Source organism: Nerophis ophidion, linkage group LG09 (genome assembly GCF_033978795.1).
Source record: "Nerophis ophidion isolate RoL-2023_Sa linkage group LG09, RoL_Noph_v1.0, whole genome shotgun sequence".
NCBI classification, from domain to species: domain Eukaryota; kingdom Metazoa; phylum Chordata; class Actinopteri; order Syngnathiformes; family Syngnathidae; genus Nerophis; species Nerophis ophidion.
This window is the reverse complement of record NC_084619.1, coordinates 22450540-22477483: the sequence shown is the minus strand read 5'-3', so window position 1 is coordinate 22477483 and position 26944 is coordinate 22450540. Positions and strand designations below refer to the sequence as shown.

General features: G+C 41.6%; 1 protein-coding gene across 2 annotated transcripts in view; it reads left to right on the top strand.

Moving 5' to 3' along the window:
- ism1 (isthmin 1) overlaps positions 1-14569 on the top strand; it is a 47215-nt gene extending 32646 nt beyond the window's left edge. For both annotated transcript variants that reach the window (XM_061910573.1, XM_061910572.1), the window contains exons 4-6: positions 7297-7440; positions 12219-12308; positions 13506-14569. In XM_061910573.1, the coding sequence (XP_061766557.1) occupies positions 7297-7440; positions 12219-12308; positions 13506-14023 (752 nt within the window). In that variant the 3' untranslated portion in view covers positions 14024-14569. The remainder of the gene's footprint in view (positions 1-7296; positions 7441-12218; positions 12309-13505) is intronic.
- The last annotated feature ends 12375 nt before the right edge of the window (positions 14570-26944 follow it).

The window sequence follows — 26944 nt, the reverse complement described above, 5'->3', positions numbered from 1 at the left end:
AATTTAAAATACATAAAGAATAGTGAACAACAGTCTGAATAAGTGTACGTTATATGACGCATAAATAACCAACTGAGAAGGTGCCTGGTATGTTAACGTAACATATTATGGTACGAGTCATTCAAATAACTATAACATATAGAACATGCTATATGTTTACCAAACTAAGGTATGCACTGATTCCTCTTGTCGTTTTCTACTATATTTCACTACATCCAGCTTGTAATCTGCAGTACATGATTTTATTTTCTGTCCATTTTTCGTTCAGCCCTTCTCAGTTTTTATAAATTACCGTTAACGATGAAATTATCCATTTTAATAGCTACGGCAGTAGCATATAGCATATAGCATATAGCATCCCATGACCCACAATGCACTTCTGCCAAGACCCTCCCCTGCCGAATTGTTATTGGTTGACGTGTGTGTGACGATTGCTGACGTGTGTGTGACGATTGCTGACATTTTCTTCGTCTCTTCCGCGAATGAGATAAATAATATAATTTGATATTTAACAGTAATGTGTTAATAATTTCACACATAAGACGCTCCAAGTATATGTCTCACCCCTGGCCAAATTATGAAAAAAACTGCGACTTATAGTCCGAAAAATACGGTACCTGAAATTTCTGAATTAAAGAAACCGCTGTTCTCAATGTGTCCACTGGATGTCGCAATAGAAATTCTTTGTATCTTTGTAGATAATGTAACATATGTACAAAATAAACCACATGATGTTAGTGCACCAGTCAAGGAAAATGATCAAACTACATAGATAACAACCTGTAATTTTATTCTGATAAAAAAATGTTATCTTGGTAGTAGGGCTGGGCGATATGGCCTTTTTTTAATATCTCTATTTTTTTAGGCTATATCGCGATACACGATACATATCTCAATATTTTGCCTTGGCCTTAAATTAACACTTGACACATATAATCACAGCAGTATGATGATTCTATGTTGGCCTTAAATTAACACTTGACACCTATAATCACAGCAGTATGATGATTCTATGTATCTACTTTAAAACATTCTTTTTCATACTGCATTAATATATGCTACTTTCATGCAGAGAAGGAAATCACACCCAAGTCAATTGAGTAAAACTGTATTTATTAAACAGTTATTAAGCAGTGGCACAAACATTCATGTCATTTCCAAAACAGAAAGTGCAAGACTGTCAGAGACATTTTAAGTGTCAAATAAAAATGAGCTGCATAATAGGAAATCAAATAGTATTCATCCTTCGCTATGTGGTAGGTTACTACGGACGTTATTAAATTCTGTTGTTGACTATTTTTTTCATACGGTGTTGATCTGGAAATGTTTGCCACGGCATTTTGATGGTGTGGGCGTGTGGCACCGAGCGGAGATGTTGCCATGCGGAGTAAACACGCTTCATTCTCTAGCGGGTGACTTTTCAAATAATGCTACAGTACATGTTAGCAGTAATGCTACTTTTTGTAGAAACCCTTTTGGCCCACCCTTGATGTTGTACGGTTGTCTGTTCGACATATTCCCACTTGAAGCCAAACCACCGCCAGACGATGGACCCTGTGCTGTTTTTCTTGGGAATTAATTCTTCCTTCATTCTCACCTTCCTTTTCTCGTATTACCACTCGCACGGCTCTGCTAGCATCACAGCTAACGTTACCCATGGTGCTACCTCTCTGCTCTGCGAGGGCGTATATGTATGTGACGAATGACGTGACAGTATGTGACGTGTGTAAGAAGGTGCGCTTGTTTGTGAGAAGGAGACACAGGAAAGATTGGGAAGAGCCTGCAGTATAATGCCCGCAGCTAAAAAGCAACTGCGTTAGAACGTATACTCGAATATCACGATAGAGTCATTTTCTATATCGCACAGAGACAAACCCGCGATACATATCGTGTATATTGATATATCGCCCAGCCCTACTTGGTAGATTGATAATTAACACCATTGAAGAAAATATAAATAACGACAAATAAATTATCAACCGCAGCATCTAAGTGTAAAAAAAGAACCCACCAACATTATGATTTGACAGTATGACAGGAAATGAGCCGACTAGCTTGAGAAGCGTTTACTCTTGGTTTGTGTTTAGATGGCTAAAACCTTAATGCTAATACTGTTAGCTGTGGCTATCACCTAAATTGAATTTTAATTGGTACTTTTAAAACGATGCCCTGATCAGTATCTTTTAAAAATGTAAACAGTATGAAATAGAATCCTCGACAAATTGCCATCATTTTTTGGGCAATACGGAACACAGAGACCTACTGGCGCCAGCTCGCTAGCTTAAAGCCTAACATGAAAACGAGACGTTAACTTCTTTCTTCATTAAGGAACAACATACCGCAATATTAACTTATATAAACACATTTCTGTCCAAACTTTTTCCGCCAAGGACCACCATTTTATATTTTTATTTTGGTAAAAAATAAATAATACAAGCAAACACAGACTGCAGGTTTAAAAACAAAAAGATGTCTCCAGTTTGTTTTGTAGGTTACAAAGCGTATTATCATATTTTATTTTGTTACATATTTACAGTTTTTTCTATTTTATTTTTGTGGGCCAACAAAACTCGAGCTGCGGGTCATAAACTTTGGACGGGAAAGCTCGGTTGGTGGAGTGGCCATGCCATCAACTTGAGGTTCCAGGTTTGATCCCCGTTTCCGCCATCCTAATCACTGTCGTTGTGTGCTTGAGCAAGACACTTTACCCACCTGCCCTCAGTGCCACCCACACTGGTTTTAATGTTACTTAGGTATTGGGTTTCACTATGTAAAGCGCTTTGAGTCACAAGAGAAAAGCGCTATATAAATATAATTCACTTCACTTCATTTATACATTCGTGCTTGTTCTGTTTTTCAACAAACAATCTGAGTTTGTTTTTATTTTTAAGTTATCGTGCTGTGATTTTACCAGTCCGGCCCACTTGGGAGTAGATTTTTCTCCATGTGGCCCCCAATTTAAAATGAGTTTGAAACCACCGCTGTCTGATGAAGACAGACAGCATAAAGACTAGCGGACCCGACGATCCAGTGCCGGAACGTAGTTCACTCCTCGTAGTAAGCATACTTGCATACTTGCTCTCTCTGTGTCTTCCCTGTGCCCGTGTTTTATATCCTCTGTGTTCCACGCAGTTGGTTGTCAATTGCCTGCATCCTTGCAGGTGTGTGGCCGCAATGCGGACAGAGCGAGCAGGGGCGCTTCCTGGCACGCTTCTAGCGGAGGTGCCGGCAGAGCTTGTAGCAGATGACATGCGGGATTTGCGCATGCGCCGTGACAGCTCTCATGTGCGCTAGATTGTAGCGTCCTTGCAGGGCCTATGTCCACGTATTTAAAGATACAGGCACGTCATGCGGTCCGAATTTTAGGGATTGTTTTATTAGTTACCATTAATAAACCATTTAATCCAGGGGTGTCAAACCCGCAAACAGTGAGGAGTTTGTCAAGTATTAAAATGAGCTGGGGTTTTTTTTTTTAACCAAATAAACTACCGTTCTAAATCTGTCCACTGGATGTCGCAATAGCAATTCTGTTTGGCAAGCAAACAGTTTATGCTGGGGCCAAGCAAGAGGTACACTGTAAAGGGTGACTGTGGCTCCTCCTCCTCGTCTGCTTCAAACATATCGTCATTTGGCATCCTCGTTTCCCATAAAAAGTTTCTGTCAAACATAAGAAAAGTGAACCGTTTGAATAGTTTTTACATCCGTTTCTTCCGGTTTGTTAGAAGAATTTACATGTTGTGTTTTTTGTTCAATGCCAGAAAGACTGTGACTTGAAAGTTTAATCCTGGCATTGTAGATACACTGAGCCGTAGTCTAAGCTCATTGTGTTTGTGAAACGACACCAATTTCCTCAGAATTGTCAACAATTTTGAAGTGTTTTGTCCAGAGAGTTATTTAGATTTTTATGTTTTCAGAATGTGCTTGCACTATTTTTGGCCGAAGTAAAACAAAGAAAACAACCAGGAGTTTTATAATAGAATTGAATAGAGTGTCCGCCCTGAGATAGGTAGTTTGTGAGTTCAAACCCCGGCCGAGTCATACCCAAGACTATAAAAATGGGACCCATTACCTCCCTGCTTGGCACTTGGTATCAAGGGTTGGAATTGGGGGTTAAATCACCAAAAATTATTCCCGGGCACGGCCGCCGCTGCTGCTCACTGCTCCCCTTACCTCCCAGGGGGTGATCAAGGGTGATGGGTCAAATGCAGAGAATCATTTTGCGACACCTAGTGTGTGTGTGACAAGCATTGGTACTTTAACTTTAATAGAATGGCCTTTATTGTCACTGTACACAAGTACAATTAGATTAAAAGCAACTCCAGTATCAGTGTTACAGTCTACAAATATGCAAAACATAGGAAGGAAAGAAAAGAAAAATAGTGCAAAAGGAGTTAAGGTGCACAGTCCAGTCCTGTTGTTAAAATATTATACTATGTATACAGAAGTATTCAGACTGTGGGTGGAAAGTAAAAATTGCACACAGAGAGGTGCTAAACTATAAAATCAGTGCCTATGAGGGTTCACCGTGGTTATGGCTTTAGGGAAAAAACTGTTCTTGAGTCTGTTTGTCTTAGACCTGATGACTCTGTAGCGCCTTCCTGAGGGCAGCAGGTCAAACAGGTCAAAGTCAGGGTGGGAGCTGTCCTTGATAATGTTGGTAGCTCTGCTGAGGCAGCAGGAGGTGTAAATGTCTATCAGTGAGGGGAGAGGGCAGCCGATGATCCAATGTACTGCCTTTAACACTCTCTGGAGCCTCTCCCTGTCTACAGCGGCGCAGCTGCCGAACCATTTTGCCGTACCGAGTTGTTTTTTATCGTGCCGTGTGTGACAGTCGCTTGCCGTCGTCGTGCGGGTTCCACTGACCACCAAGAAAGGACGTTGCTTTTGCAGGTCCGACTCTTGTTTATTTTGCAATAAAGAAAGTCTTTTGCGCCATCGCCGCTCCCGCTGCTCGCTCCTCCGTGTCTCTCTTTAGTCGACCACGTCTCCGTCGTTCTTGCTCTTCAGGCACTGCTTGTTCTCCAACTCCTTCTGCCTCCTTATCTCCTCCTTCTCCCCTTTTTATATACTGTTAAAGTTAAAAAGTTAAAGTACCAATGATTGTCACACACATACTAGAAGTGGCGAAATTATTATCTGCATTTGACCCATCACCCTTGTTCACCCCCTGGGAGGTGAGGGGAGCAGTGGGCAGCAGCAGTGCCACACCCGGGAATCATTTATGGTGATTTAACCCCAATTCCAACCCTTCATGCAGGAGGTAACGGGTCCCATTTTTATAGCCTTTGGTATCACTCGTCCGGGATTTGAACTCACGACCTACCGATCTCAGGGCGGACACTCTAACCACTAGGCCACTGAGTAGGTTAGGAGATACATTAACTCACCTGAATTCGATTGTGGCGTCGCTCCCGGCATGCCCCGCCTCTCCGCTCGGTCGTCATCTCCGCCTCCTCGCCGCCATCTTGGGCCGGGCTCCAGCGTGCCCTGCCGCTCCGTCGGCCCATCGGCTCCGCCTCTCCACACCGTGATTTTACCATTACAGCCCACTTGGGAATAGATTTTCCTCCCTGCGGCCCCTGAGTTTAAAGGAGTTTGACACCCCTGATTTAATCCATTAATCGTTGCAGCCCTAGGTATTTCTATAATTCACGGTGGAGATTATCATAAATCACGCACCAGTTGTGTTCTTTGCTAACCATGCTGGGGCCATCAAAGAACATTCCACCCGTAGTGCTCCCACCAGTCAAACAAACTTGACTTTTGGTGTCAAGCCATTACTTATTATATTGCATGGGTGTCAAACTCTGGCCCGCGGGCCAAATTTGGCCTGCCATGTAATTTATTTTGGCCCTTGAGACAATATTAAATTAACATTAGAGCTGGCCCGCCGGTATTATACAGCGGCGGTGCATTCACCGCTAATTCTAATACTTGTCAACCCTCACGATTTTCCCAGGACACTCACAAATTTCAGCGCCCCCCCCCCAAAAATCTCCACTCGGACATCAATAACGCCGGCGTGCCTTAAAAGTACTGCTTTTAGCGTCTTCGACAACCTGTTGTCATGTCTGCTTTTCCGCCATACAATCAGCGTGCCGGCCCAGTCAGGTATTATATGCGGATTCTACACACACACACACACACACACAAGTGAATGCAAGCATACTTGGTCAACAGTCATACAGGTCACACTGAGGGTGGCCTTATAAACAGCTTTAACACTGTTACAAATATGCACCACACTGTGAACCCACACCAAACAAGTATGACAAACACATTTCGTAACACAACAGAACAAATACCCAGAACCCCTTGCAGCACTAACTCTTCCGGGACACTACAATATACACCCCCGCTACCAACAAACCTCGATTTTGCATGTCAATACAAAGTTATATAAGCCATGCTTGTTCAATATTCAATGCAAAACTTGTTGAGGTCCCTATTAAAGGTTAAGGAGTTCAACTTTGGCCCGCGGCTTTTTCAGTTTAGAATTTTGGCCCACTCTGTATTTGAGTTTGACACCCCTGCTATAATGCATGACCTTGGAGGTCTGCACACAAAAGCAAGGCTCTGTGCCTTGCACAAGGGTGCCTCAGCAGCTGTCTTGAGGCGGATGGATCAACAAGTTAATACATCAGCATTAGAAAGTTTTAGCTCACACTTTTTGCTTATGATATCTTATTGGAGGGCTAGAGAAGGGGCGGTGGGTGTCTATCTGTTCGTAATGTGGGGCAGATGGTCAGGAGGGGGGGCTGCAGAAGAGGGTTTGGACTCTGGCCAGAAATACTTCCATCCCAACATGCCCACATTAATTTTCCTCATTGAAGGAGCACCGCTTTCAAGACGTGTGTGTTAGGGAGATCTGTGTTTGCACGCGGTTGTGCAGATGGACTCAGGCAGCTGTAGCGCCAAGTGTAACTGTTTCCATGTATGGCCATTACCGCCGTGCGCTCAGCGATAATTGGACTTAAAGAGGATTTCTTGCCAATTCACTTCCCATTTTCAATCCGACGAATCACAGATAAATTGCGCTCCACGCTAAATGCCTTGAATCATTGGTGGGGTTTGCCAAAGTCATCCTTGTTACTTGACTCACTGACTGAAGACACATACTCGGTGCCTCGGAGTTATTTGTTTAACAGTCCAGTGTGAGCCCGTACAAGACATGTGTGTACAGAACAGGACTACTTTGCCGCCCCTACTTATTATCCGTCAGGCATGTTGTAAGGACTGAGGATGTTCGGCTTGTGGCCCGACTTCAGCGCTCTCGTCTCTTTCTCTCGACATCAGACTACATGGATGGAGAGGGGGACTGGAGTAACTGGTCTCTGTGCAGCGTCACCTGTGGAAACGGCAACCAGAAGAGAACCAGGTCTTGTGGTTACGCCTGTACCGCCACCGAGTCCAGAACCTGCGATATGCCAAACTGTCCAGGTAAATATATACTTCACTACTTCATTAAGTCTAATGAGATCCAAAATAAGGGATGTATCAAAAATTGCAAGGAAGTTCTGCACCATTATGTTAAGAACACTTACTAATATTTTAGTTGCCTTACCATTATCTACACTTCCCTGATTGGTGCAGCACACTTCTACTGCCATGATACTTGACACACTAAATCAGATTAGCACCTACGGTCGTTGTCAAAAGTTTACATGCACTTGTAAAGGACATAATGTCATGGCAGTCTTGAGTTTCCAATAATTTCTACAACTGTTGTTTTTTTTTTGATAGAGTGATTGGAGTACATAATTGTTGGTCACAAAAAACATTCATGAAGTTTGGTTCTTTTATGAATTTATTATGGGTCTACTGAAAATGTGACCAAATCTGCTGGGTCAAAAGTATACATACAGCAATGTTAATATTAGGTTACATGTCTCTTGGCAAGTTTCACTGCAATAAGGCACTTTTGGTAGCCATCCTTAAGCTTCTGGCAAGCTTCTGGTTGAATTTTTGACCACTCCTCTTGACAAAATGTGTGCAGTTCAGCTAAATGTGTTGGTTTTCTGACATGGACTTGTTTCTTCAGCATTGTCCACACATTTAAGTCAAGACTTTGAGAAGGCCATTCCAAAACCTTAATTCTAGCCTGATTTAGCCATTCCTTTACCACTTTTGACGTATGTTTGGGGTCACTGTCCTGTTCAAACACCCAACTGCGCCCTAGACCCAAACTTCGGGCTGATGATTTTAGGTTGTCCTGAAGAATTTGGAGGTAATCCTCCTTTTTCATTGTCCAATTTACGCTCTGTAAAGCACCAGTTCTAGTGACAGCTAAACAGGCCCATTGCATAATACTACCACCACCATACTTGAAGGTAGGTTGGTGTTCCTTGGATAAACGGCTCACCTTTTCTCCTCCAAACATATTGCAGGGTATTGTGGCCAAAGAGCTAAATTTTTCTTTCATCCGACATCACATGGACAAAGATAAGACCTTCTGGAAGAAAGTTCTGTGTCACATTTATAACCTAATTTTTGAGTGCATGTAAGATTTACATAGCAGACACGCAACTAGTTATACGAACTGAATCAATAACACCTCTGCTGTTTGTAGACTACAGCACCACTTCTAGACACTATTAATCAGCATTCAGTTCCACACAAGCTAAATCATAACAAAGGATTTATTTAAACCAGGGGCCCCCAAAATCCAGCCCGCAGGAAGTCCCAAGTTAAAAAAAAAAAAAATATGTTTATTATATCTCCATCCATCCATCCATTTCCTACCGCTTATTCCCTTTTGGGGTCGCGGGGGGCGCTGGCGCCTACCAGCGCCTATCTCAGCTACAATCTTTTTATTTATTATTTTTATAAATCTGTCCTTGCAGATCCATTTTCTACTGCTTGTTACTCTCGGTGTCTCCTAACCGCTCAGGCAAATCATATTGTATAAAGATGCTGTGACAGGTCTCCAGCCGTCATCGTGTGGGTTGCAGTGACAATCGATACAGGACGCATCGTAGCAGGTTTGACTCTGGTTTATTGTTTCAATAAACATAGTTCTTGCCAGTGGGTCGCGCCAATTTCTTGCGCGCCGTTTCTTCCTGCTCGTCGCGGCGCACCTTTTGGTGGCCGGTGGCTGCGTCGTCCGCTGGGGCTCATCTCGCTCTGGGTCTCTCTCGTCGCGTACGTGGTCTTCCTTCTCGGGTGGTTTCCTCTCCTACTTCTCCCCCGTTGGTCCTCCTTCTCCCCTTTTATGCTGCGGAAGAAGATGTAGGGATTGAGAGCAGGTGTGTGAACTACGCACCTGACTCTGATGGCTGCAGTGTCGCTCCCGGCGTGCCCCACCTCTCTGCTCCACTGCATGCTCTGCCTCCTGGCCGCTATCTTGGGCAGGACCACTGTTTGTCCGAGCCTGCTGTCGGCTCGCCGGCTCCGTCTCTCCACAGGCCTCCATCGCAAAACTCATCTTCATCATTTTCTTCATCTTCAACTTTTTCTTCATCTTCATCTTCTTCCCGAATTTCATCAATTATTCCTTCTTCTTTCTCAATTTCTTGAGTTTCTTCAACTTTTTCATTATTTTCTTCATCATCTTCCAGAATTTCTTCAACTATTTCTTCTTCGTTCTCAATTTCTTGAGTTTCTTCGACTTCGTCTTCACCTTCAATTTATTCTTCATCTTCTTCATCTTCATCATCTTCCAGAATTTCTTCAATTATTTCTTCATCTTTCTCCATTTCTTGAGTTTCTTTACTTTCTTTTCCATATTTAATTTCTTTCTCATTTTCTTCATCTTCATCATCTTCCCGCATTTCTCCATTCTCAATTTCTTGAGTCTCTTCGACTTTTTCCTTGTCCTCCTCGTTTCCTTGAATTCCTTCAGGCATTTTTTATTTCTTGAGTTCCTTTGCCTTTTTCTTCATCTTTATCTTCTTCTTCATCTCTGTCCTTTTCTTTATCTCCAAGGGCTTCTTCTCATTTCTCGATTTCTTGAGCTTTTCCATTGTTTGATTCCTCTTCATCATTTTCCTGAATTTCTTCGAGTATTTTCTCTTCTTTCTCAATTTTTTGATATTCTTTAACTTTTTCTTCATCTTCAGCTTCTTCTTTAGCTTCATCATTTTCGTGATCTTCAAGTGCTTCTTCTTCTTTCTCAATCTCTTGAGATTCTTTAACTTTTTCTTCATCTTCACCTTCTTCTTTAGCTTCATCATTTTCTTTATCTTAAAGTGCTTCTTCTCCTTTCTCAATATCTTGAGTTTTTCCACTGTTTGATTTCTTCTTCAGCACTTCCCCAAATTTCTTCAAGTATTTTCTCTTCTTTCTCAATTTCTTGAGATTCTTTAACTTTTCCTTCCTCATTTTCCAGAAGTTCTTCGAGTATTTTTTTGTTCTTTCTCAACCACCTTCTCTGCTGTGTTTTTATTGTCAGCAGGGGGCGCCTCCGCTGCACTGCCGTTCTCACCCACTAGCAGGTCGCACTCGTCCTTCTTCTCCTTGGCCGACAGCTCGCCCTGGTGGTCACTGCCAGATGTCACTGCCGCCTGTTCAAGTCCGCCTTCCAGGTGGAGTGTCTTGGCGCTGGCTTCCCCGGTGTCTTCCTCGGCTTTTTCTTCGGGGGTGCACTCGCCGCCTCCCCCCATCTGATCCATCAGCGCTTGTAGCATCTGGGTTTCCCGACGCTTTTCTTCAAGCAGCCTGGTGTAACTTGTGACGAGGGCCCAGATGACGTCATCGTCCTCCGCTTCCAATGGTCTTTCCCACGTGGGCGCTACTGTGACAGGTCTCCAGCCGTCATCGTGTGGGTTGCAGTGACAATCGATACAGGACGCATCGTAGCATGTTTGAATCTCGTTTATTGTTTCAATAAACATAGTTTCTTGCCAGTCGGTCGCGCCAATTTCTAGCGCGTCGTTTCTTCCTGCTCATCGCGGCGCACTTTTCGGTGGCCGGTGGCTGCGTCGTCCGCGGGGGCTTATCTCGCTCTGGGTCTCTCTCGTCGCGTTTGTGGTCTTCCTTCTCGGGTGGTTTCCTCTCCTACTTCTCCACCGATTGTTCCTCCTTCTCCACTTTTATGCTGCAGAAAAAGGTGTAGGGATTGAGAGCAGGTGTGTGAACTACGCACATGACTCTGATGGCTGCAGTGTCGCTCCCGGTGTGCCCCGCCTCTCTGCTCCGCTGCATGCTCCGCTGCATGCTCCGCTTCCTTGCCGCCATCTTGGGCAGGACCACCGTTTGTCCGAGCCTGCTGTCGGTTCGTCAGCTCCGTCTCTTCACAGATGCATTTTCCCATCGATAACTTGACATCATCAGCAGCAAGTGCATGCTTTTTCAATCTATTAGTGCGCTATATATGTATATATATATATATATATATATATATATATATATATATATATATATATATATATATATACACACACACACACACACACACTCTATATTGCCAATAGCATTTGGCCTCACATCCAAATGATATGGGGTTGTTTATCAGGAGTTGGGCTTTGCCCCTTAGTTCCAGTGAAAGGCACTTTGAATGCTCCAGGATACCAAAACATTTTGGACAATTCCATGCTCCGAACCTTGTGGGAACAGTTTGGAGCGGCGCCCTTCTCCTTCCAACATGACTGTGCAGCAGTGCACAAAGCAAGGTCCATAAAGACATGGATGACAGAGTCTGGTGTAGATGAACTTGACTGGCCTGCACAGAGTCCTGACCTGAACCCGATAGAACACCTTTGGGATGAATTAGTACGGAGACTGAGAGCCAGGCCTTCTTGACCAACGTCAGTGTGTGACCTCACCAATGCGCTTTTGGAAGAATGGTGGAAAATTCTTATAAACACACTCCGCAACCTTGTGGACAGCCTTCCCAGAAGAGTTGAAGTTGCAATAGCTGCAAAAAGTAGCCATCCTTTTTGTATACAGCTTCTTTATATTATTAGATTGAGCAGGGTAGGGGTGCACAAAATAAATCGATTCACATACGAATCAGGATTCTTATACTTCCCGATTCAAAAACGATTCAACATTTTCAAAAATCAATTAAAAAATTAAGTAGACGTTTTTTTTCTAACATGCAACCTGTTTTGAAAAAGCGTCATTATAATTAGTGTACCAAGTTATACATTGTGAGAATCGTATTGAATCTAGAACCGATCCTTAATCGAATCAAAATCTGATCGACTCATTAGGTGCCCAAAGATTCACACCCCGAGTGCGGGTGTACCTAATGCATCCCAAATACTTTCTGTCCAAAGGTATTGAAGATGCCTTCAAGACCGCAGCCACAGAAGTGAGCCTTCTGGCCGGAACAGATGACTTCAATGCCACTGAGCTCTTCGGCGTTGGTGAGTTCAGTGCCTGGAATGTTCCGGTGCTGTCAAAGAGAAACATAATTCCATGCATCTTCTACGATTAAAGGCCTACTGAAATGAGATTTTCTTATTTAAACAGGGATAGCAGGTCCATTCTATGTGTAATACTTGATCATTTCGCGACATTGCCATATTTTTGCTGAAAGGATTTAGTAGAGAACGTCGATGATAAAGTTCGCAACTTTTGGTCGCTTATAGAAAAGCCTTGCCTTTACCGGAAGTCGCAGACGATGACGTCACCGGTGTGATGGCTCCTCACGTCCTCACATTGTTTTTAATGGGAGCCTTCAACAAAAAGAGCTATTCGGACCGAGAAACGACAATTTCCCCATTAATTTGAGCGAGGATGAAAGATTCATGTTTGAGGATATTGATAGCGGCGGACTAGAGGAAAAAAAAAAAACGCGATTGCATTGGGACGGATTCAGATGTTTTTAGACACATTTACTAGCATAATTCTGGGAAACCCCTTATCTTTCTATTGTGTTGCTAGTGTTTTAGAGAGTTTAATAGTACCTGATAGTCGGAAGGGTGTGTCTACGGGTGTGTTGAGGCCAGTGTCTGATGGAAGTCGACGGCAGCTGTATGGGCGGCACAAGCTCAGCTGATCTCCGGTAAGTGGCGACTTTTTACCACAATTTTCTCACCGAAAAGTGCTGGTTGACATTCGGTCAGGATCCATGTTTGTTTGACCGCTCTGATCCATAGGAAAGCTTCACCTCCGGGTATTTTAAACAAGGAATCACCGTGTGTTTGTGTGGCTAAAGGCTAAAGCTTCCCAACTCCATCTTTCTACTTTGACTTCTCCATTATTAATTGAACAAATTGCAAAAGATTCAGCAACACAGATATCCAAAATACTGTGTAATTATGCGGTTAAAGCAGACGACTTTTAGCTGTGTGTGTGCACAGAGCTAATATTTCCTTACAATCCGTGACGTTACGCGTACACGTCATCATTCCGCGACGTTTTCAACAAGAAACTCCCGGGAAATTTAAAATTGCAATTTAGTAAACTAAAAAGGCCGTATTGGCATGTGTTGCAATGTTAATATTTCATCATTGATATATAAACTATCAGACTGCGTGGTGGGTAGTAGTGGGTTTCAGTAGGCCTTTAAAACAAGATGGGGGTATTTTTTTGTTTTACAGTGTCTCTGTATCTTCTAGACACAGACAGCTGCGAGCGATGGATGAATTGCAAGAGCGACTTCTTGAAGAAATACATGAGCAAAGTGGCCAACGACCTCCCGAGCTGCCCTTGCTCGTACCCGACGGAGGTGGCGTACAGCACGGCCAACGTGCACGACGCCGCCTCGCGCAGAAACTTCCGTTGGAAAGACGCCAGCGGGCCGAAGGAGAAGCTGGAGATCTACAAGCCCACGGCGCGATACTGCATCCGCTCCATGCTGACGCTGGAGTCCACCACGCTGGCCGCGCAGCACTGTTGCTACGACGACGGCATGAAGCTCATCACGCGCGGAAAAGGAGCGGGAACGCCCAATCTCATCAGCACCGAGTTCTCGGCCGACCTGCACTACAAGGTGGACATCTTGCCCTGGATCATATGCAAGGGGGACTGGAGTCGCTACAACCAGGCCAGGCCGCCCAACAACGGTCAAAAGTGTCGCCACAACCCCCAGGAAGACGACTACTACAAGCAGTTCGAAGAAGCGACAGAGTTCTAGCCCTTCGCTTGGACAATATTCCAACATGGTGATGCCGCCCCCTTTGGATTCAAGGGTTCCAAAACTTTAAAGTACGAGGACCTGAAATCAATGAGAACCATTTATATGGACACCAAGAACTACCTGGCACTGAATATTGTTGTGCCTTTTTTTTTTTTAAATATACCTCTGAGAAAAAAATTATGCTTTTTTTTTTATTAATGATATCCTGTCATCAATAAAGGGAGTTTCTATTCTTAAAGGGAAATAAATAGTAGATAGACATGTCCAAGTCTGTGTGATGGTTCCCCCCATTTTCTCATTTGCAGTAAACTTATGTGTATGTTTAGCATGCATTTAACATTTAGCATGCACATATCATTCGTGAACAGACCTCCATTGTAAAAAGTCTGCATTGTCTTTCTGTAAAGTATTTATTTGAGTAGTAGCTGTGACTGATGCGGGAAGATCAATGTCTCAATGTAGGTTGATTGTGGACTGTGTGAATGCAATATAGTGGACATATTTTTGCAGGTTATAAATCTATGAATAAAACTTTTAAGAAAACCGCAGTGCCTTCCTCGCCGTCCGTCCGTCAAAGCACCGGGGGCCTCATTTAGAAGAGTGTGCATGGATGGAGAGCATTGAGGAAGAACACCACTGCTCAAAAAGATTCAGATTTACGCACATCTTTGCAACTCTTCTCATTATAATTCCAATTTACACTGCAAGAACTGAAATCTAAGTAAGATTAAATATCTCCAATAAGGGTGATACTTGCTTATTTTCTGTTTGATAAGATAATTCTTCCTACAAAGCAGATTTTATGTTAGTCTTTTACTCGTTTTAAGGGTTTTGGTCCTAAATGATCCCAGTAAGATATTATTGTTGCTGAGATTTTATGACCTGTATTGAGTAAAACATGCTTGAAACTAGAACATCAACTGATGCAAATGTCATGTCTGGGATCATGTTTTGTTTAAAGGGGAACATTATCACAATTTCAAAAGGGTTAAAAACAATAAAAATCAGTTCCCAGTGGGTTGTTGTATTTTTTTAATTTTTTTTCAACATTTTACCGGTCCCGGAATATCCCTAAAAAAAGCTTTAAAAAGCCTTATTTTCGCTCTCTCAAAGCCACTGTTCATTTTCCTGTGACGTCATTCAGTGCTATCAATGTAAACAAACAATGGCGAATAGCATAGCAAGATATAGTGACATTAGCTCGGATTCAGACTCGGATTTCAGCGGCTTAAGCGATTCAACAGATTACGCATGTATTGAAACGGATGGTTGGAGTATGAAAGTATTGAAGAAGAAACTGAAGCTATTGACGCTATTCATAGCCATAGCATGGCCAAAAAGCTGCGTTAGCATCGCCGGTAAAATGTGCGGACCAAACGATCAGGACTTTCGCATCTTGTGACACTGGAGCAACTTAAATCCGTCGATTGGTAAGTGTTTTTTTCGCATTAAATGTGGGTGGAAGGAAACGTAGCTGAGATAGGCGCCAGCGCCCCCCGCGACCCCGAAAGGGAATAAGCGGTAGAAAATGGATGGATGGATGGAAGGAAACGTAATATAGTTGCAAATGTACATACAGCTATAGCCTAAATAGCATGTTAGCTGGCAGTCACGCCGCGACCAAATATGTCTGATTAGCACATAAGTCAACAACATCAACAAAACTCACCTTTGTGATTTTGTTGACTTTATCGTTGCAAATGTATCTGCAGGTTATCCATACATCTCTGTGCCATGTCTGTCAACGCCGGTAAAATGTGCAGACACTCCAGCACATTCAATGGGGGTCTGGCGGAAGATTTCTTGCCACTTTTGCATCTTTGGGCCAGTGGTGCAACTTGAATCCCTCCCTGTTAGTGTTGTTACACCCTCCGACAACACACCGACGAGGCATGATGTGTCCAAGGTTCCAAAAAATAGTCGAAAAAACGGAAACTAACAGAGCTGAGACCCGGTGTTTGTAATGTGTTTGAGAAAATGAAAATGGCGGCTTTCTTACCTAGGCAACGTCACGTACTGATGTCATCGCTTCAAGAGGGCTAAACAGAAAGGTGTTTAATTCGCCAAAATTCACCCATTTAGAGTTCGGAAATCGGTTAAAAAAACATGGTCTTTTTTCTGCAACATCAAGGTATATATTGACGCTTACATAGGTCTGGTGATAATGTTCCCCTTTAAGTTATGTCCTGTTTGTTTTTTGGACTCTTTTTGGTTCCTGCTTTTTCACTCCCTTGTCTTGTTTCCATGGATACCCATTAGTTTCACCTGTCATGCCACGCACCTGATTTGTTTTCTGTCATAACGTGGACTTGGGTGTGGTTTGTTTTCCCGTGGTGCAAAGCGATTGGACCGGACACGAGGTAAAGGCAATGACATTTTAATTTTATTCAAAAAAAAGGAGCAAACGAAAAGCACTCACAAACAAAAAACTAGCACTATGGCATGAATAACAAAAAACTTACTTTGAACGAGGTATGGGCTTGGATCATCGGCATAGAGCAAGGGTGCGTAGAGGGTGATCAAGGGTGATGTCGCCAGGCTGACTGCCTGGCAACTGTGGCTTAAATAATACTGTGGTGATTGAACAGGTGCGTGAGTCAAAACAAATCAGGTGCGTGACATGACAGGTGAAACTAATGGGTAATCATGGAAACAAGACAAGCAGGAACTAAAAAGAGTTTTCAAAAACCAAACAGGACATAACTTAAACAAAACAGGATTTCAGACATGACTGCAAACCTGTGTCATTAACACTCACAAGCATTATGTTAAGATAATGGCACTAGCATTTTTACTTCATTTGAGAATATTTTTCAACATATTGAGCAAAAAGGTCTCTTTTTTGTCTACCAAGAAAAGTGCACTTGTTATTAGTGGGAATATAATTATTTTGAGGTATTTTTGGGTTCATTGAGGTTAGCTAATTTGACTTGTTTTGGAAAGTCTTGACAAGCCGAATTTTCTTGTTCTATTGGCAGATAATTTTGCTTAGTTCACGGTGGAAGAGGGGTTAGTGCGTCTGCCTCACAATACGAAGGTCCTGGAGTTCTGGGTTCAAATCCAGGCTCGGGATCTTTCTGTGTGGAGTTTGCATGTTCTCCCCGTGAATGCGTGGGTTCCCTCCGGGTACTCCGGCTTCCTCCCACCTCCAAAGACATGCACCTGGGGATAGGTTGATTGGCAACACTAAATTGGCCCTAGTGTGTGAATGTGAGTGTGAATGTTGTCTGTCTATCTGTGTTGGCCCTGCGATGAGGTGGCGACTTGTTTAGGGTGTACCCCGCCTTCCGCCCGATTGTAGCTGAGATAGGCGCCAGCGCCCCCCGCGACCCCAAAAGGGAATAAGCGGTAGAAAATGGATGGATGGATGGATCAAATAAAATACCCCTCATTTTTTTTTTTTTTTTCTTGTTATGGAACACTGACTTTTTGCAGTGTACAGATAGATGTGCGTAGGATAGTTCCTCCCCGTTGTTTTCTCCCAGTCACCCATAAATGGTCATGCTAATTACAGTAGCTCATGAATATGGTGATGAGTTTAAGGCTCTGTCAGTTAACACAGACATTGCGGCTCCAAAAAAAGAAAGCAGTATTTTCAGATTTTTGTTTATTTCGTCGCGCAAATAAGGATATTATGTTTGGACTAGTGTCGTCCCAATTTTGGTACCGGCACCAAAATTATTTAGATACTGTGAACGGCTTCTCGCTGCCATCATGCGGGTTGCATGGACCATTGATGGAGGAGATCGCTGAGCAGGTTTGACTCTCGTTTATTATTTCAATAAACCATTTTGTGTCCCAGTCGGTCGCGCCGATTTCCAGCGCTTCCTCCTCTGCTGCTCGTCTCGGCTGGCCTTTCGGTCGCCGGGACTCCGTCTTCCTCGGGGGCTCATCGTTGGTCTGATCGTTCGTCTGGTCGTTCGTCTGCCTGTTTTTACTCCGACTCTCTTCTACTCCTTCTGCCCCGATTGCTCCTCCTTCTCCCCTTTTATACAGCAGGAGGAGATACACAGATTGAGAGCAGGTGTGTGTGTTACGCACCTGGTTCTGATCGCTGCAGCGTCGCTCCAGGCGTGCCCCGCCTCTACGTTCCGCTGCATACTCCGCCTCCTGGCCGCCATCTTGAGTAGGACCACGGTTTGCCCGACCCCGCTGTCGGCCCGTCGGTTCCGTCTCTCCACAGATACTTTTTGTCAATCAATCAGTCAATGTTTACTTATATAGCCCTAAATCACTAGTGTCTGAAAGGGCTGCACAAACCACAACACAAACCACTACGACATCCTCGGTAGGCCCACATATGGGCAAGGAAACTCACACCCAGTGGGACGTTGGTGACAATGATGACTATGAGAACCTTGGAGAGGAGGAAAGCAATGGATGTCGAGCGGGTCTAACATTATACTGTGAAAGTTCAATCCATAGTGGATCCAACACAGTCGCGAGAGTCCAGTCCAAAGCGGATCCAACACAGCAGCGAGAGTCCCGTTCACAGCGGAGCCAGCAGGAAAACATCCCAAGCGGAGGCGGATCAGCAGCGCAGAGATGTCCCCAGCCGATACACAGGCAAGCAGTACATGGCCACCGGATCAGACCGGACCCCCTCCACAAGGGAGAGTGGGACATAGGAGAAAAAGAAAAGAAACGGCAGATCAACTGGTCTAAAAAGGGAGTCTATTTAAAGGCTAGAGTATACAAATGAGTTTTAAGGTGAGACTTAAATGCTTCTACTGAGGTGGCATCTCGAACTTTTACCGGGAGGGCATTCCAGAGTACTGGAGCAGCAACATAGATGACGCATCAGAATCCATCGTTAGCAATAGATCATTAGTCATTTTTGCGAGGGCTGTCTCCGTGGAGTGATTTGCCCTGAAACCGGATTGAAAGGTTTCACATAGATTGTTAGACGTTAAGTGTTCATTTAACTGCTCCGCAACAATTTTTTCGAGAATTTTTTAAATAAAAGGAAGGTGAGACACCGGTCGGTAGTTTACCATGAGGTCAGGATCGAGGTTAGGTCTTTTAAGAAGAGGATAAATAACCGCTTTTTTGAATGCTAGAGGAACAGTGCCCGAGGAGAGTGATAAGTTTATAATATTTAGCACTGATGGACCTAATAATACAAAGAGCTCCTTGATCAGTTTCCCAGGAAGAGGGTCAAGTAAACATGTTGTTTGTTTTATTCCATTTACACGTTGTAACAATTCCTCTAATGTTATTTCCTCAAAACGAGAGAAACTATTTTGGAGGGCAGTATCCGCCGTATATACAATCGTGTCAGTGTTAATAGAACCCCGTTGTAGCTGGGACGCATTGTCTTTAATCTCCTTTCTAATGACTTCAATTTTCTAACTAAAGAATTGCATAAAGTCATCAGCTGAGTGGGTTGAGCTACTGGAAGGAGTCCCTTGTTGGGTTAGCGATGCTACCGTACTAAACAAAAATTTAGGATCGTTTTTATTACGGTGGATGAGATTTGAGTAATATTTAGCTTTAGCTAAGGTAAGCATGCGTTTATTAGTTATTAAACCATCACTCCATGCTTGATGGTGCACCTCAAGTTTAGTCGTGCGCCATTTGCGTTCCAGCTTTCTACATAATAATTTCTGAGCTCTAGTTTCTTCTGTAAACCACGGGCTATGCTCTTTTGGAGCCTTTTTTAACTTTAGCGGTGCTATGTTATCAATGGTTTCGCGCAGGGCGTCGTTAAAGTTGTTAGTGAGGTTATCAATAGAGCCCACATACTTTGGGAATGGTGCCATTACCGAGGGCAGTAGGTCAGCAAGAGTTGTCGTTGTGGCCGTATTAATGTTGCGGCTGTTATAGCAGTTATTATTATCATTAGTTTGACGAACATGCGTCTGAACCTCGAATTTTATAAGGTAATGATCGGACAATACTTTACTTTACTTTACAATAATTTTTGTGATTTTTCTAAATAAAGGGGACCAGAAAAATGGCACTATTGGTTTTATTTTAACAACAAATCTTATTACAAGTTTGTCCTTAAATAAAATGGTGAATATACAAGACAACTTGTCTTTTAGTTGTAAGTAAACAAACAAAAGCTCCTAATGTAACTGCTGACATATGCAGTAACATATTGTCATTTTCCATTCTATTATTTTTGTTCATTTACTGTTAATATCTGCTTACTTTCTCTTTTAACATGTTCTATCTGCACTTCTGTTAAAATGTAATAACCACTTATTCTTCCGTTGTTTGAGTCTTTACATTAGTTTTGGATGATACCACAAATTTGGGTATCAATCTGATACCAAGTTGTTACAGTATCATACATTGGTCATATTCAAAGTCCAGACCAGTATATTTCATAGGCGGTATAGTACCGATAATGATTCATTTTATCTTGGTACTATGCTAATACCTGTATACCATACAACCCTGCTTTGGGCGGCAAAGTAACGTCATATTTAATAAAAAAAAAAAAAAAATTTACCAGTCTTAGGCTAAGTTTACACTGCAGGGTCGGATGTCCAATTTGGATTTTTTTTGTCAAATCCTTTTTTTTAGTGGCGATTTCTTTCTTCTTTCATGCACTCATGACTTAGACCAGGGATCACCAACGCGGTGCCCGCGGGCACCAGGTCGCCCGTAAGGACCAGATGAGTCACCCGCTGGCGTGTTCTAAAAATAGCTCAAATAACAGCACTTACCAGTGAGCTGCCTCTATTTTTTACATTTTATTTATTTACTAGCAAGCTGGTCTCACTTTGCTCGACATTTTTAATTCTAAGAGAGACAAAACTCAAATAGAATTTGAAAATCCAAGAAAATATCTTAAAGACTTGGTCTTCACTTGTTTAAATAAATTCATTTATTTTTTTACTTTGCTTCTTATAACTTTCAGAAAGACAATTTTAGAGAAAAAATACAACCTTAAAAATAATTTTAGGATTTTTAAACACATACCTTATTACATTTAAAATTCCTACCTCTTCTTTCCTGACAATTTGAATCAATGTTCAAGTAATTTTTGTATTTTTTTTATTGTAAAGAATAATAAATACATTTTAATTTAATTCTTCATTTTAGTTTCTGTTTTTTTGACAAAGAATATTTGTGAAATATTTCTTCAAACTTATTATGATTAAAATTCCCCAAAACATTTCTGGCAAATCTAGAAAATCTGTATGATCAAATTTAAATCTTATTTCAAAGTATTTTGAATTTCCTTAAACATTTTTGTTCTGGAAAATCTAGAAGAAATAATGATTTGTCTTTGTTAATAAAATAGCTTGGTCTAGTTTGTTAAATATCATAACAAAGTGCAGAGTGGATTTTAACCTATTTAAAAGATGTCATCATAATTCTAAAATTAATCTTAATCAGGAAAAATTACTGATGAGGTTCCATAAATTCTTTTTTAAATTTTTTCAAAAAGATTCGAATTAGCTAGTTTTTCTCTTAATTTTTTTCGGTTGAATTTTGAATTTTAAAGAGTCGAAATTGAAGATAAATTATGTTTCAAAATTGTATTTTCATTTTTTTGGTGTGTTTTCTCCTCTTTTAAACCGTTCAATTAAGTGTTTTTTTCATCATTTATTCTATACAAAAAACCTTCCGTAAAAGGAAAAAAAATGTAAGACGGAATGACGGACAGAAATACCCATTTTTTTATATACAGTATATATATAGATTTATTTATTAAAGGTAAATTGAGCAAATTGGCTATTTCTGGCAATTTATTTAAGTGTGTATCAAACTGGTAGCCCTTCGCATTAATCACTACCCAAGAAGTAGCTCTGGGTTTCAAAAAGGTTGGTGACCCCTGACTTAGACTAAGACAAAGTTTATTGATCCACAAAGGACATTTTTCCACACAGGAGCTCAGTTACAAAGGGTAGAAAGGGTAAGGATGGGAAGCATGTCACACACACTACAGTGTTTATGGAAGTAAACATGACTCCCACTATCGTTGGTCCCAGTATTGGTGCATTTGTGGCAATTTCGCAAAATTTTTTGTGATCAAAGTCAACATTTTCTGAACCGAATTATTGCGCGTCAAAGATTAAGAAGAAAGAGGACAATTATTTTGGCTCTGGCAGGTTTACATTATATTGCATTTCATATATAAATTATATGTATATATATATATATATATAAAATAAAAAAACATATATATATAATAAAAAATATATGTATAAGATAAATAAATATATAATAAAAAAACATATATATATATATATATATATATATATATATATATATATATATATATATATATATATATATATATATATTGCATTATAATACATTGTATTGCATAGATGTCTGCTTGAAGAGTGTGTCTGTGGGCGAGCAGTCGCAGACATGTGATAAAACTTTCACGTGAGTTCCTAAAACCTTTTACTTTTACCTGTTTTTTTCTCCGTCCATTTTGGCAAACAATTATGACACTTGTCGCTTTTTGATGACGTTGTGGATGAATGCGACCTGGACGCTGTAAGGTTCACATTGAGGACACATCACATATATATCCGATGTATATCCACATACGAAATAGGCTTGGGTAAGATAGGAAAACTTAGGAATTGCACTGTTCACACGGATGTGAAAAAATTTGATACAGGTCGCACATGGGCAAAAAAATCGGAATTGACCTGCAGTGTGAAGTAGGACAGTGTCAGCAATACCGTGATTGAAACTGTTGCTGAGATGAACAAAACATGTTTACATTTTGGCATTCTGTTTGCCAAGTATTTTTAAAATAAAAAAGACTTGTCAAGTAATGCACACCCGTAGTCATCGTGAGCGAAAATTAAAGCAAAATTATGTCAGTATATTATTGGCACAATAAAAATAAAAAAAATCCACTATTATTCTTAAAAATATATGTTTGAGTGGTAATAATAATGACAATATTCTTGATATATCCTGAGTGAGATCCAAACATTTGCACTCCAACTATGTTAGCAACGCCTGCAGTCTAAATCAGGGGCGTCAAACTCATTTTAGATCGGGGGCCACATGGAGAAAAATCTACTCCAAAGTGGGCCGGACTGGGGAAATCACGGCATGATAACTTAAAAATAAAGACAACTTCAGATTGTTTTCTTTGTTTAGAAATAAAACAAGCATAATCTGAAAATATACAAATCATAATGTTGTTGTTTTTTACACTTACATGCTGCTTAACATTATTTTATCTTTATGTGTCGTTATTTATATTTTCTGAATAATTTATGTGATAATGTTCATCAGTCAACTCATTGGTTTTAATTTTCAATCTATCAAGATAAAAAAAATAATATCAAAATCAAATTACAGGATGTTATTTATGGAGTTTGATTATTTTCCTCGACTGGTGCACTCACAACATGTGTTTTTTTTGTTGTTGTTTTTTTAATATTTAGCATCATCTACAAAGATGCAAATAATTGCTATTGCGACATCTATTCTTGAGGACACATTTAGAACAGCAGTTTCTTTCATTCAAAAATTTGGGCTCATTTTTATACTTAGCAAACTCATCCCGCGGGCCGGTTAAAACCCGGCCATACGTTTGATCATACTTGTCAACCCTCCCCATTTTTCCAGGAGAATCCCGAATTTCAGTACCCCTCCCGAAAATCTCCCAGGGCAACCATTCTCCCAAATTTCGCCGGATTTCCACCCGGATAAGGGCATTGGGGGCGTACCTTAAAGGGACTGCCTTTAGCATCCTCTACAACCTGTCGTCATATCGTCTTTTCCTCCGTACAAACAGCGTGTCGGCCTAGTCACATGCTACATGCGGCTTTTACAGACACACGCAAGTGAATGCAAGGCATACCTGATCAACAGCCATACAGGTCACACTGAGGGTGGCCGTACAAACAACTTTAACACTGTTACAAATATGCGCCACACTGTGAACCCACACAAAACAAGAATGACAAACGCATTTTGGTAGAACATCCGCACCGTAACACAACATAAAAACAACGGAACAAATACCCAGAACCTCTTGTAACACTGATTCTTCCGGTACGCTACAATATACAAACTGGCTACCACCAAACCCACCCACCCCCAAGTATGCATTTGACACCCCTGGTCTAAATGTATTGAAAAAAGTTCAATGTAATAATTTCTAAATTTTATAACATTAGTTTATCCAACAAAATATTTTTGGTATTTTTTTATTTTCACTGTTTGGCCACACAAAATATTATAAACATAGATGTTTACACATGGCTGTCATTCAAGTAAATATGGTCAAAATAAACGATACTTCAATGACCCATCACATTATAATTGTATTTACAATATAACTACATCAATACAGCTGCATATGTTCATAAGTAGTTACTCACAAATATATTTGCAATCCATCCAGATATATATACTGCATATACAGTACATCCTCAAATAAATGTGTGTGCATTTCCATAAGAGTATGAGATTTTGGTGGTGACACCAACCGGCCTTATGATTCCATGTCCGAAAAACAAGTCAAAAAAGTGCGTAAATAATTGTTTTCTATAAAAACCAACATTAGTGGTGAAAGTTGCGTACATTTCACCATGTTTGACGCAACTTTATTTTTTGGTCCGCAGCAACCTTCTAGAAATGAGGCCCCTGCTTCTTTTAGTTTTTTTCCTCCTCGCAGTAAAAGGGCTGTGTCGTCTCATCTTGGCCAAAGAGGATCAAACCTTTGTAAGAGGCTTTCATGTGTTTAATCTAGTGCAACGCTGTGGTCCTTCCTTTTGATGGAATTTCTTTCAAGGCTGACGATTGAAAGAGCCTCTTGAAATATATTTGTCTTTGGAAAGTATCCTCCTACATTCCTACGTAATTTTTCAGCGCACACACACACACACAGTTGTGCCTGGACATAGTGAGGACCTCTGACCAGCTGCAGCCATTGTCACACAGGGGAAGCCATACATATCGCCTTCATTCCCCCAGCACAGCTGGCCGGCTGCAGGGCTCGTGTTGCCGATGTGTTGCTGTTCCTCCAGAACCTCACCACGCATCCTTCCACCACTTCAAACTTCATTCATCAGTAAGTCCTGTCCTCTGCCTCCTTGTCCTCACTTTGTCCGAAGCAACAGATTAAAGTACACAGCTTGGATCGTTATCATAGCATACAGTACCCTCTCTGCTGCACGGGCCAATATTAGTATGGAGGGTCAAAATGGGACAAAATTATATAAATACATCTTTAAATATTTACTTTAATCCATCCATCCATCTTCTTCCGCTTATCCGAAGTCGGGTCGCGGGGGTAGCAGCCTAAGCAGGGAAGCCCAGACTTCCCTCTCCCCAGCCACTTCGTCTAGCTCTTCCCGGGGGATCCCGAGGCGTTCCCAGGCCAGCCGGGAGACATAGTCTTCCCAACGTGTCCTGGGTCTTCCCCGTGGCCTCCTACCGGTTGGACGTGCCCTAAACACCTCCCTCGGGAGGCGTTCGGGTGGCATCCTGACCAGATGCCTGAACCACCTCATCTGGCTCCTCTCGATGTGGAGGAGCAGCGGCTTTACTTTGAGTTCCTCCCGGATGGCAGAGCTTCTCACCCTATCTCTAAGGGAGAGCCCCGCCACCCGGCGGAGGAAACTCATTTCGGCCGCTTGTACTCGTGATCTTATCCTTTCGGTCATGACCCAAAGCTCATGACCATAGGTGAGGATGGGAACGTAGATCGACCGGTAAATTGAGAGCTTTGCCTTCCGGCTCAGCTCCTTCTTCACCACAATGGATCGGTACAACGTCCGCATTACTGAAGACGCCGCACCGATCCCGCCTGTCGATCTCACGATCCACTCTTACCCCACTCGTGAACAAGACTCCTAGGTACTTGAACTCCTCCACTTGGGGCAGGGTTACTTTATTGTTTTGTTAATTATAATTGTAATTAAATATATACAGTCACGATTTAAAAGTTTACATTCACTTGTAAAGAACATAATGTCATGGCTTTCTTGCTTTTCCAATAATTTCTACAATTGTATTTTTTTTTTGTGATTGAGTGATTGGCGCACATACTTGTTGTTCCCAAAAAGCATTCATGAAGTTTGGTTCTTTTATGAATTTATTATGGGTCTACTGAAAATGTGACCAAAGCTGCTGGGTAAAAAGTATACATACAGCAATATTAATATTTAATCATTTAGATTGGATTAGATTAAATTAGATTAGATAGTACTTTATTTATTCCTTCAGGAGAGTTCCTTCAGGAAAATTAAAATTTTCAGCACAATCCCATTCAAGATCAGACAAACATTAAAGGGAGACAGAACAGGATCACTGACGGGTCTGCCGGCTTCTAGCGCCCCTTACAAAAAGGATGAGATAAAGGTAAACAAGTGGGTGGGAATGGGAGAAAAAAATAAAAGATTGAAATAAAATAAGATAAAATAAAAAAAAATCGGTCTAAGCCTGGGCCCTGGAGCGGGGGTCCAGACTGAGGCCAAGGGAAAAAAACAACAACTCATAGCCATAGTACACATCTCTCTCACATGGGTGTAAGAGGGAAACATCGAACATCAAAGAACACAAAGGACATGAAAGACATTAAAACAGCAGATACAACCAGCCACTTCTACATACAGCTATGAATAAAAAGTAAAAGAAACATAGACACTGTGGTGGTCTCTGCGGTGTTCCACGCCATCGTCCGCTGGGGTGGAGGGAGCATGGACTGTGTGACAAAGGGGGGCAAAATAATATAATAACAAAAATATATAATAACACATAAAAAACAAGAGGGAAACACAAAAGGATGACACAAGAGCAAAGAGCTCATGCCAACAGCAGCCGCTACAGCAGCGCCATCTTGGAAAAAATAAATAAATAAATAAACACCCTTGGCAAGTTTCACTACAATAAGGCACTTTTGGTAGCCATCCACAAGCTTCTGGCAAGTTTTTGGGTTGAATTTTCGACCACTCCTCTTGACAAAAATGGTGCAGT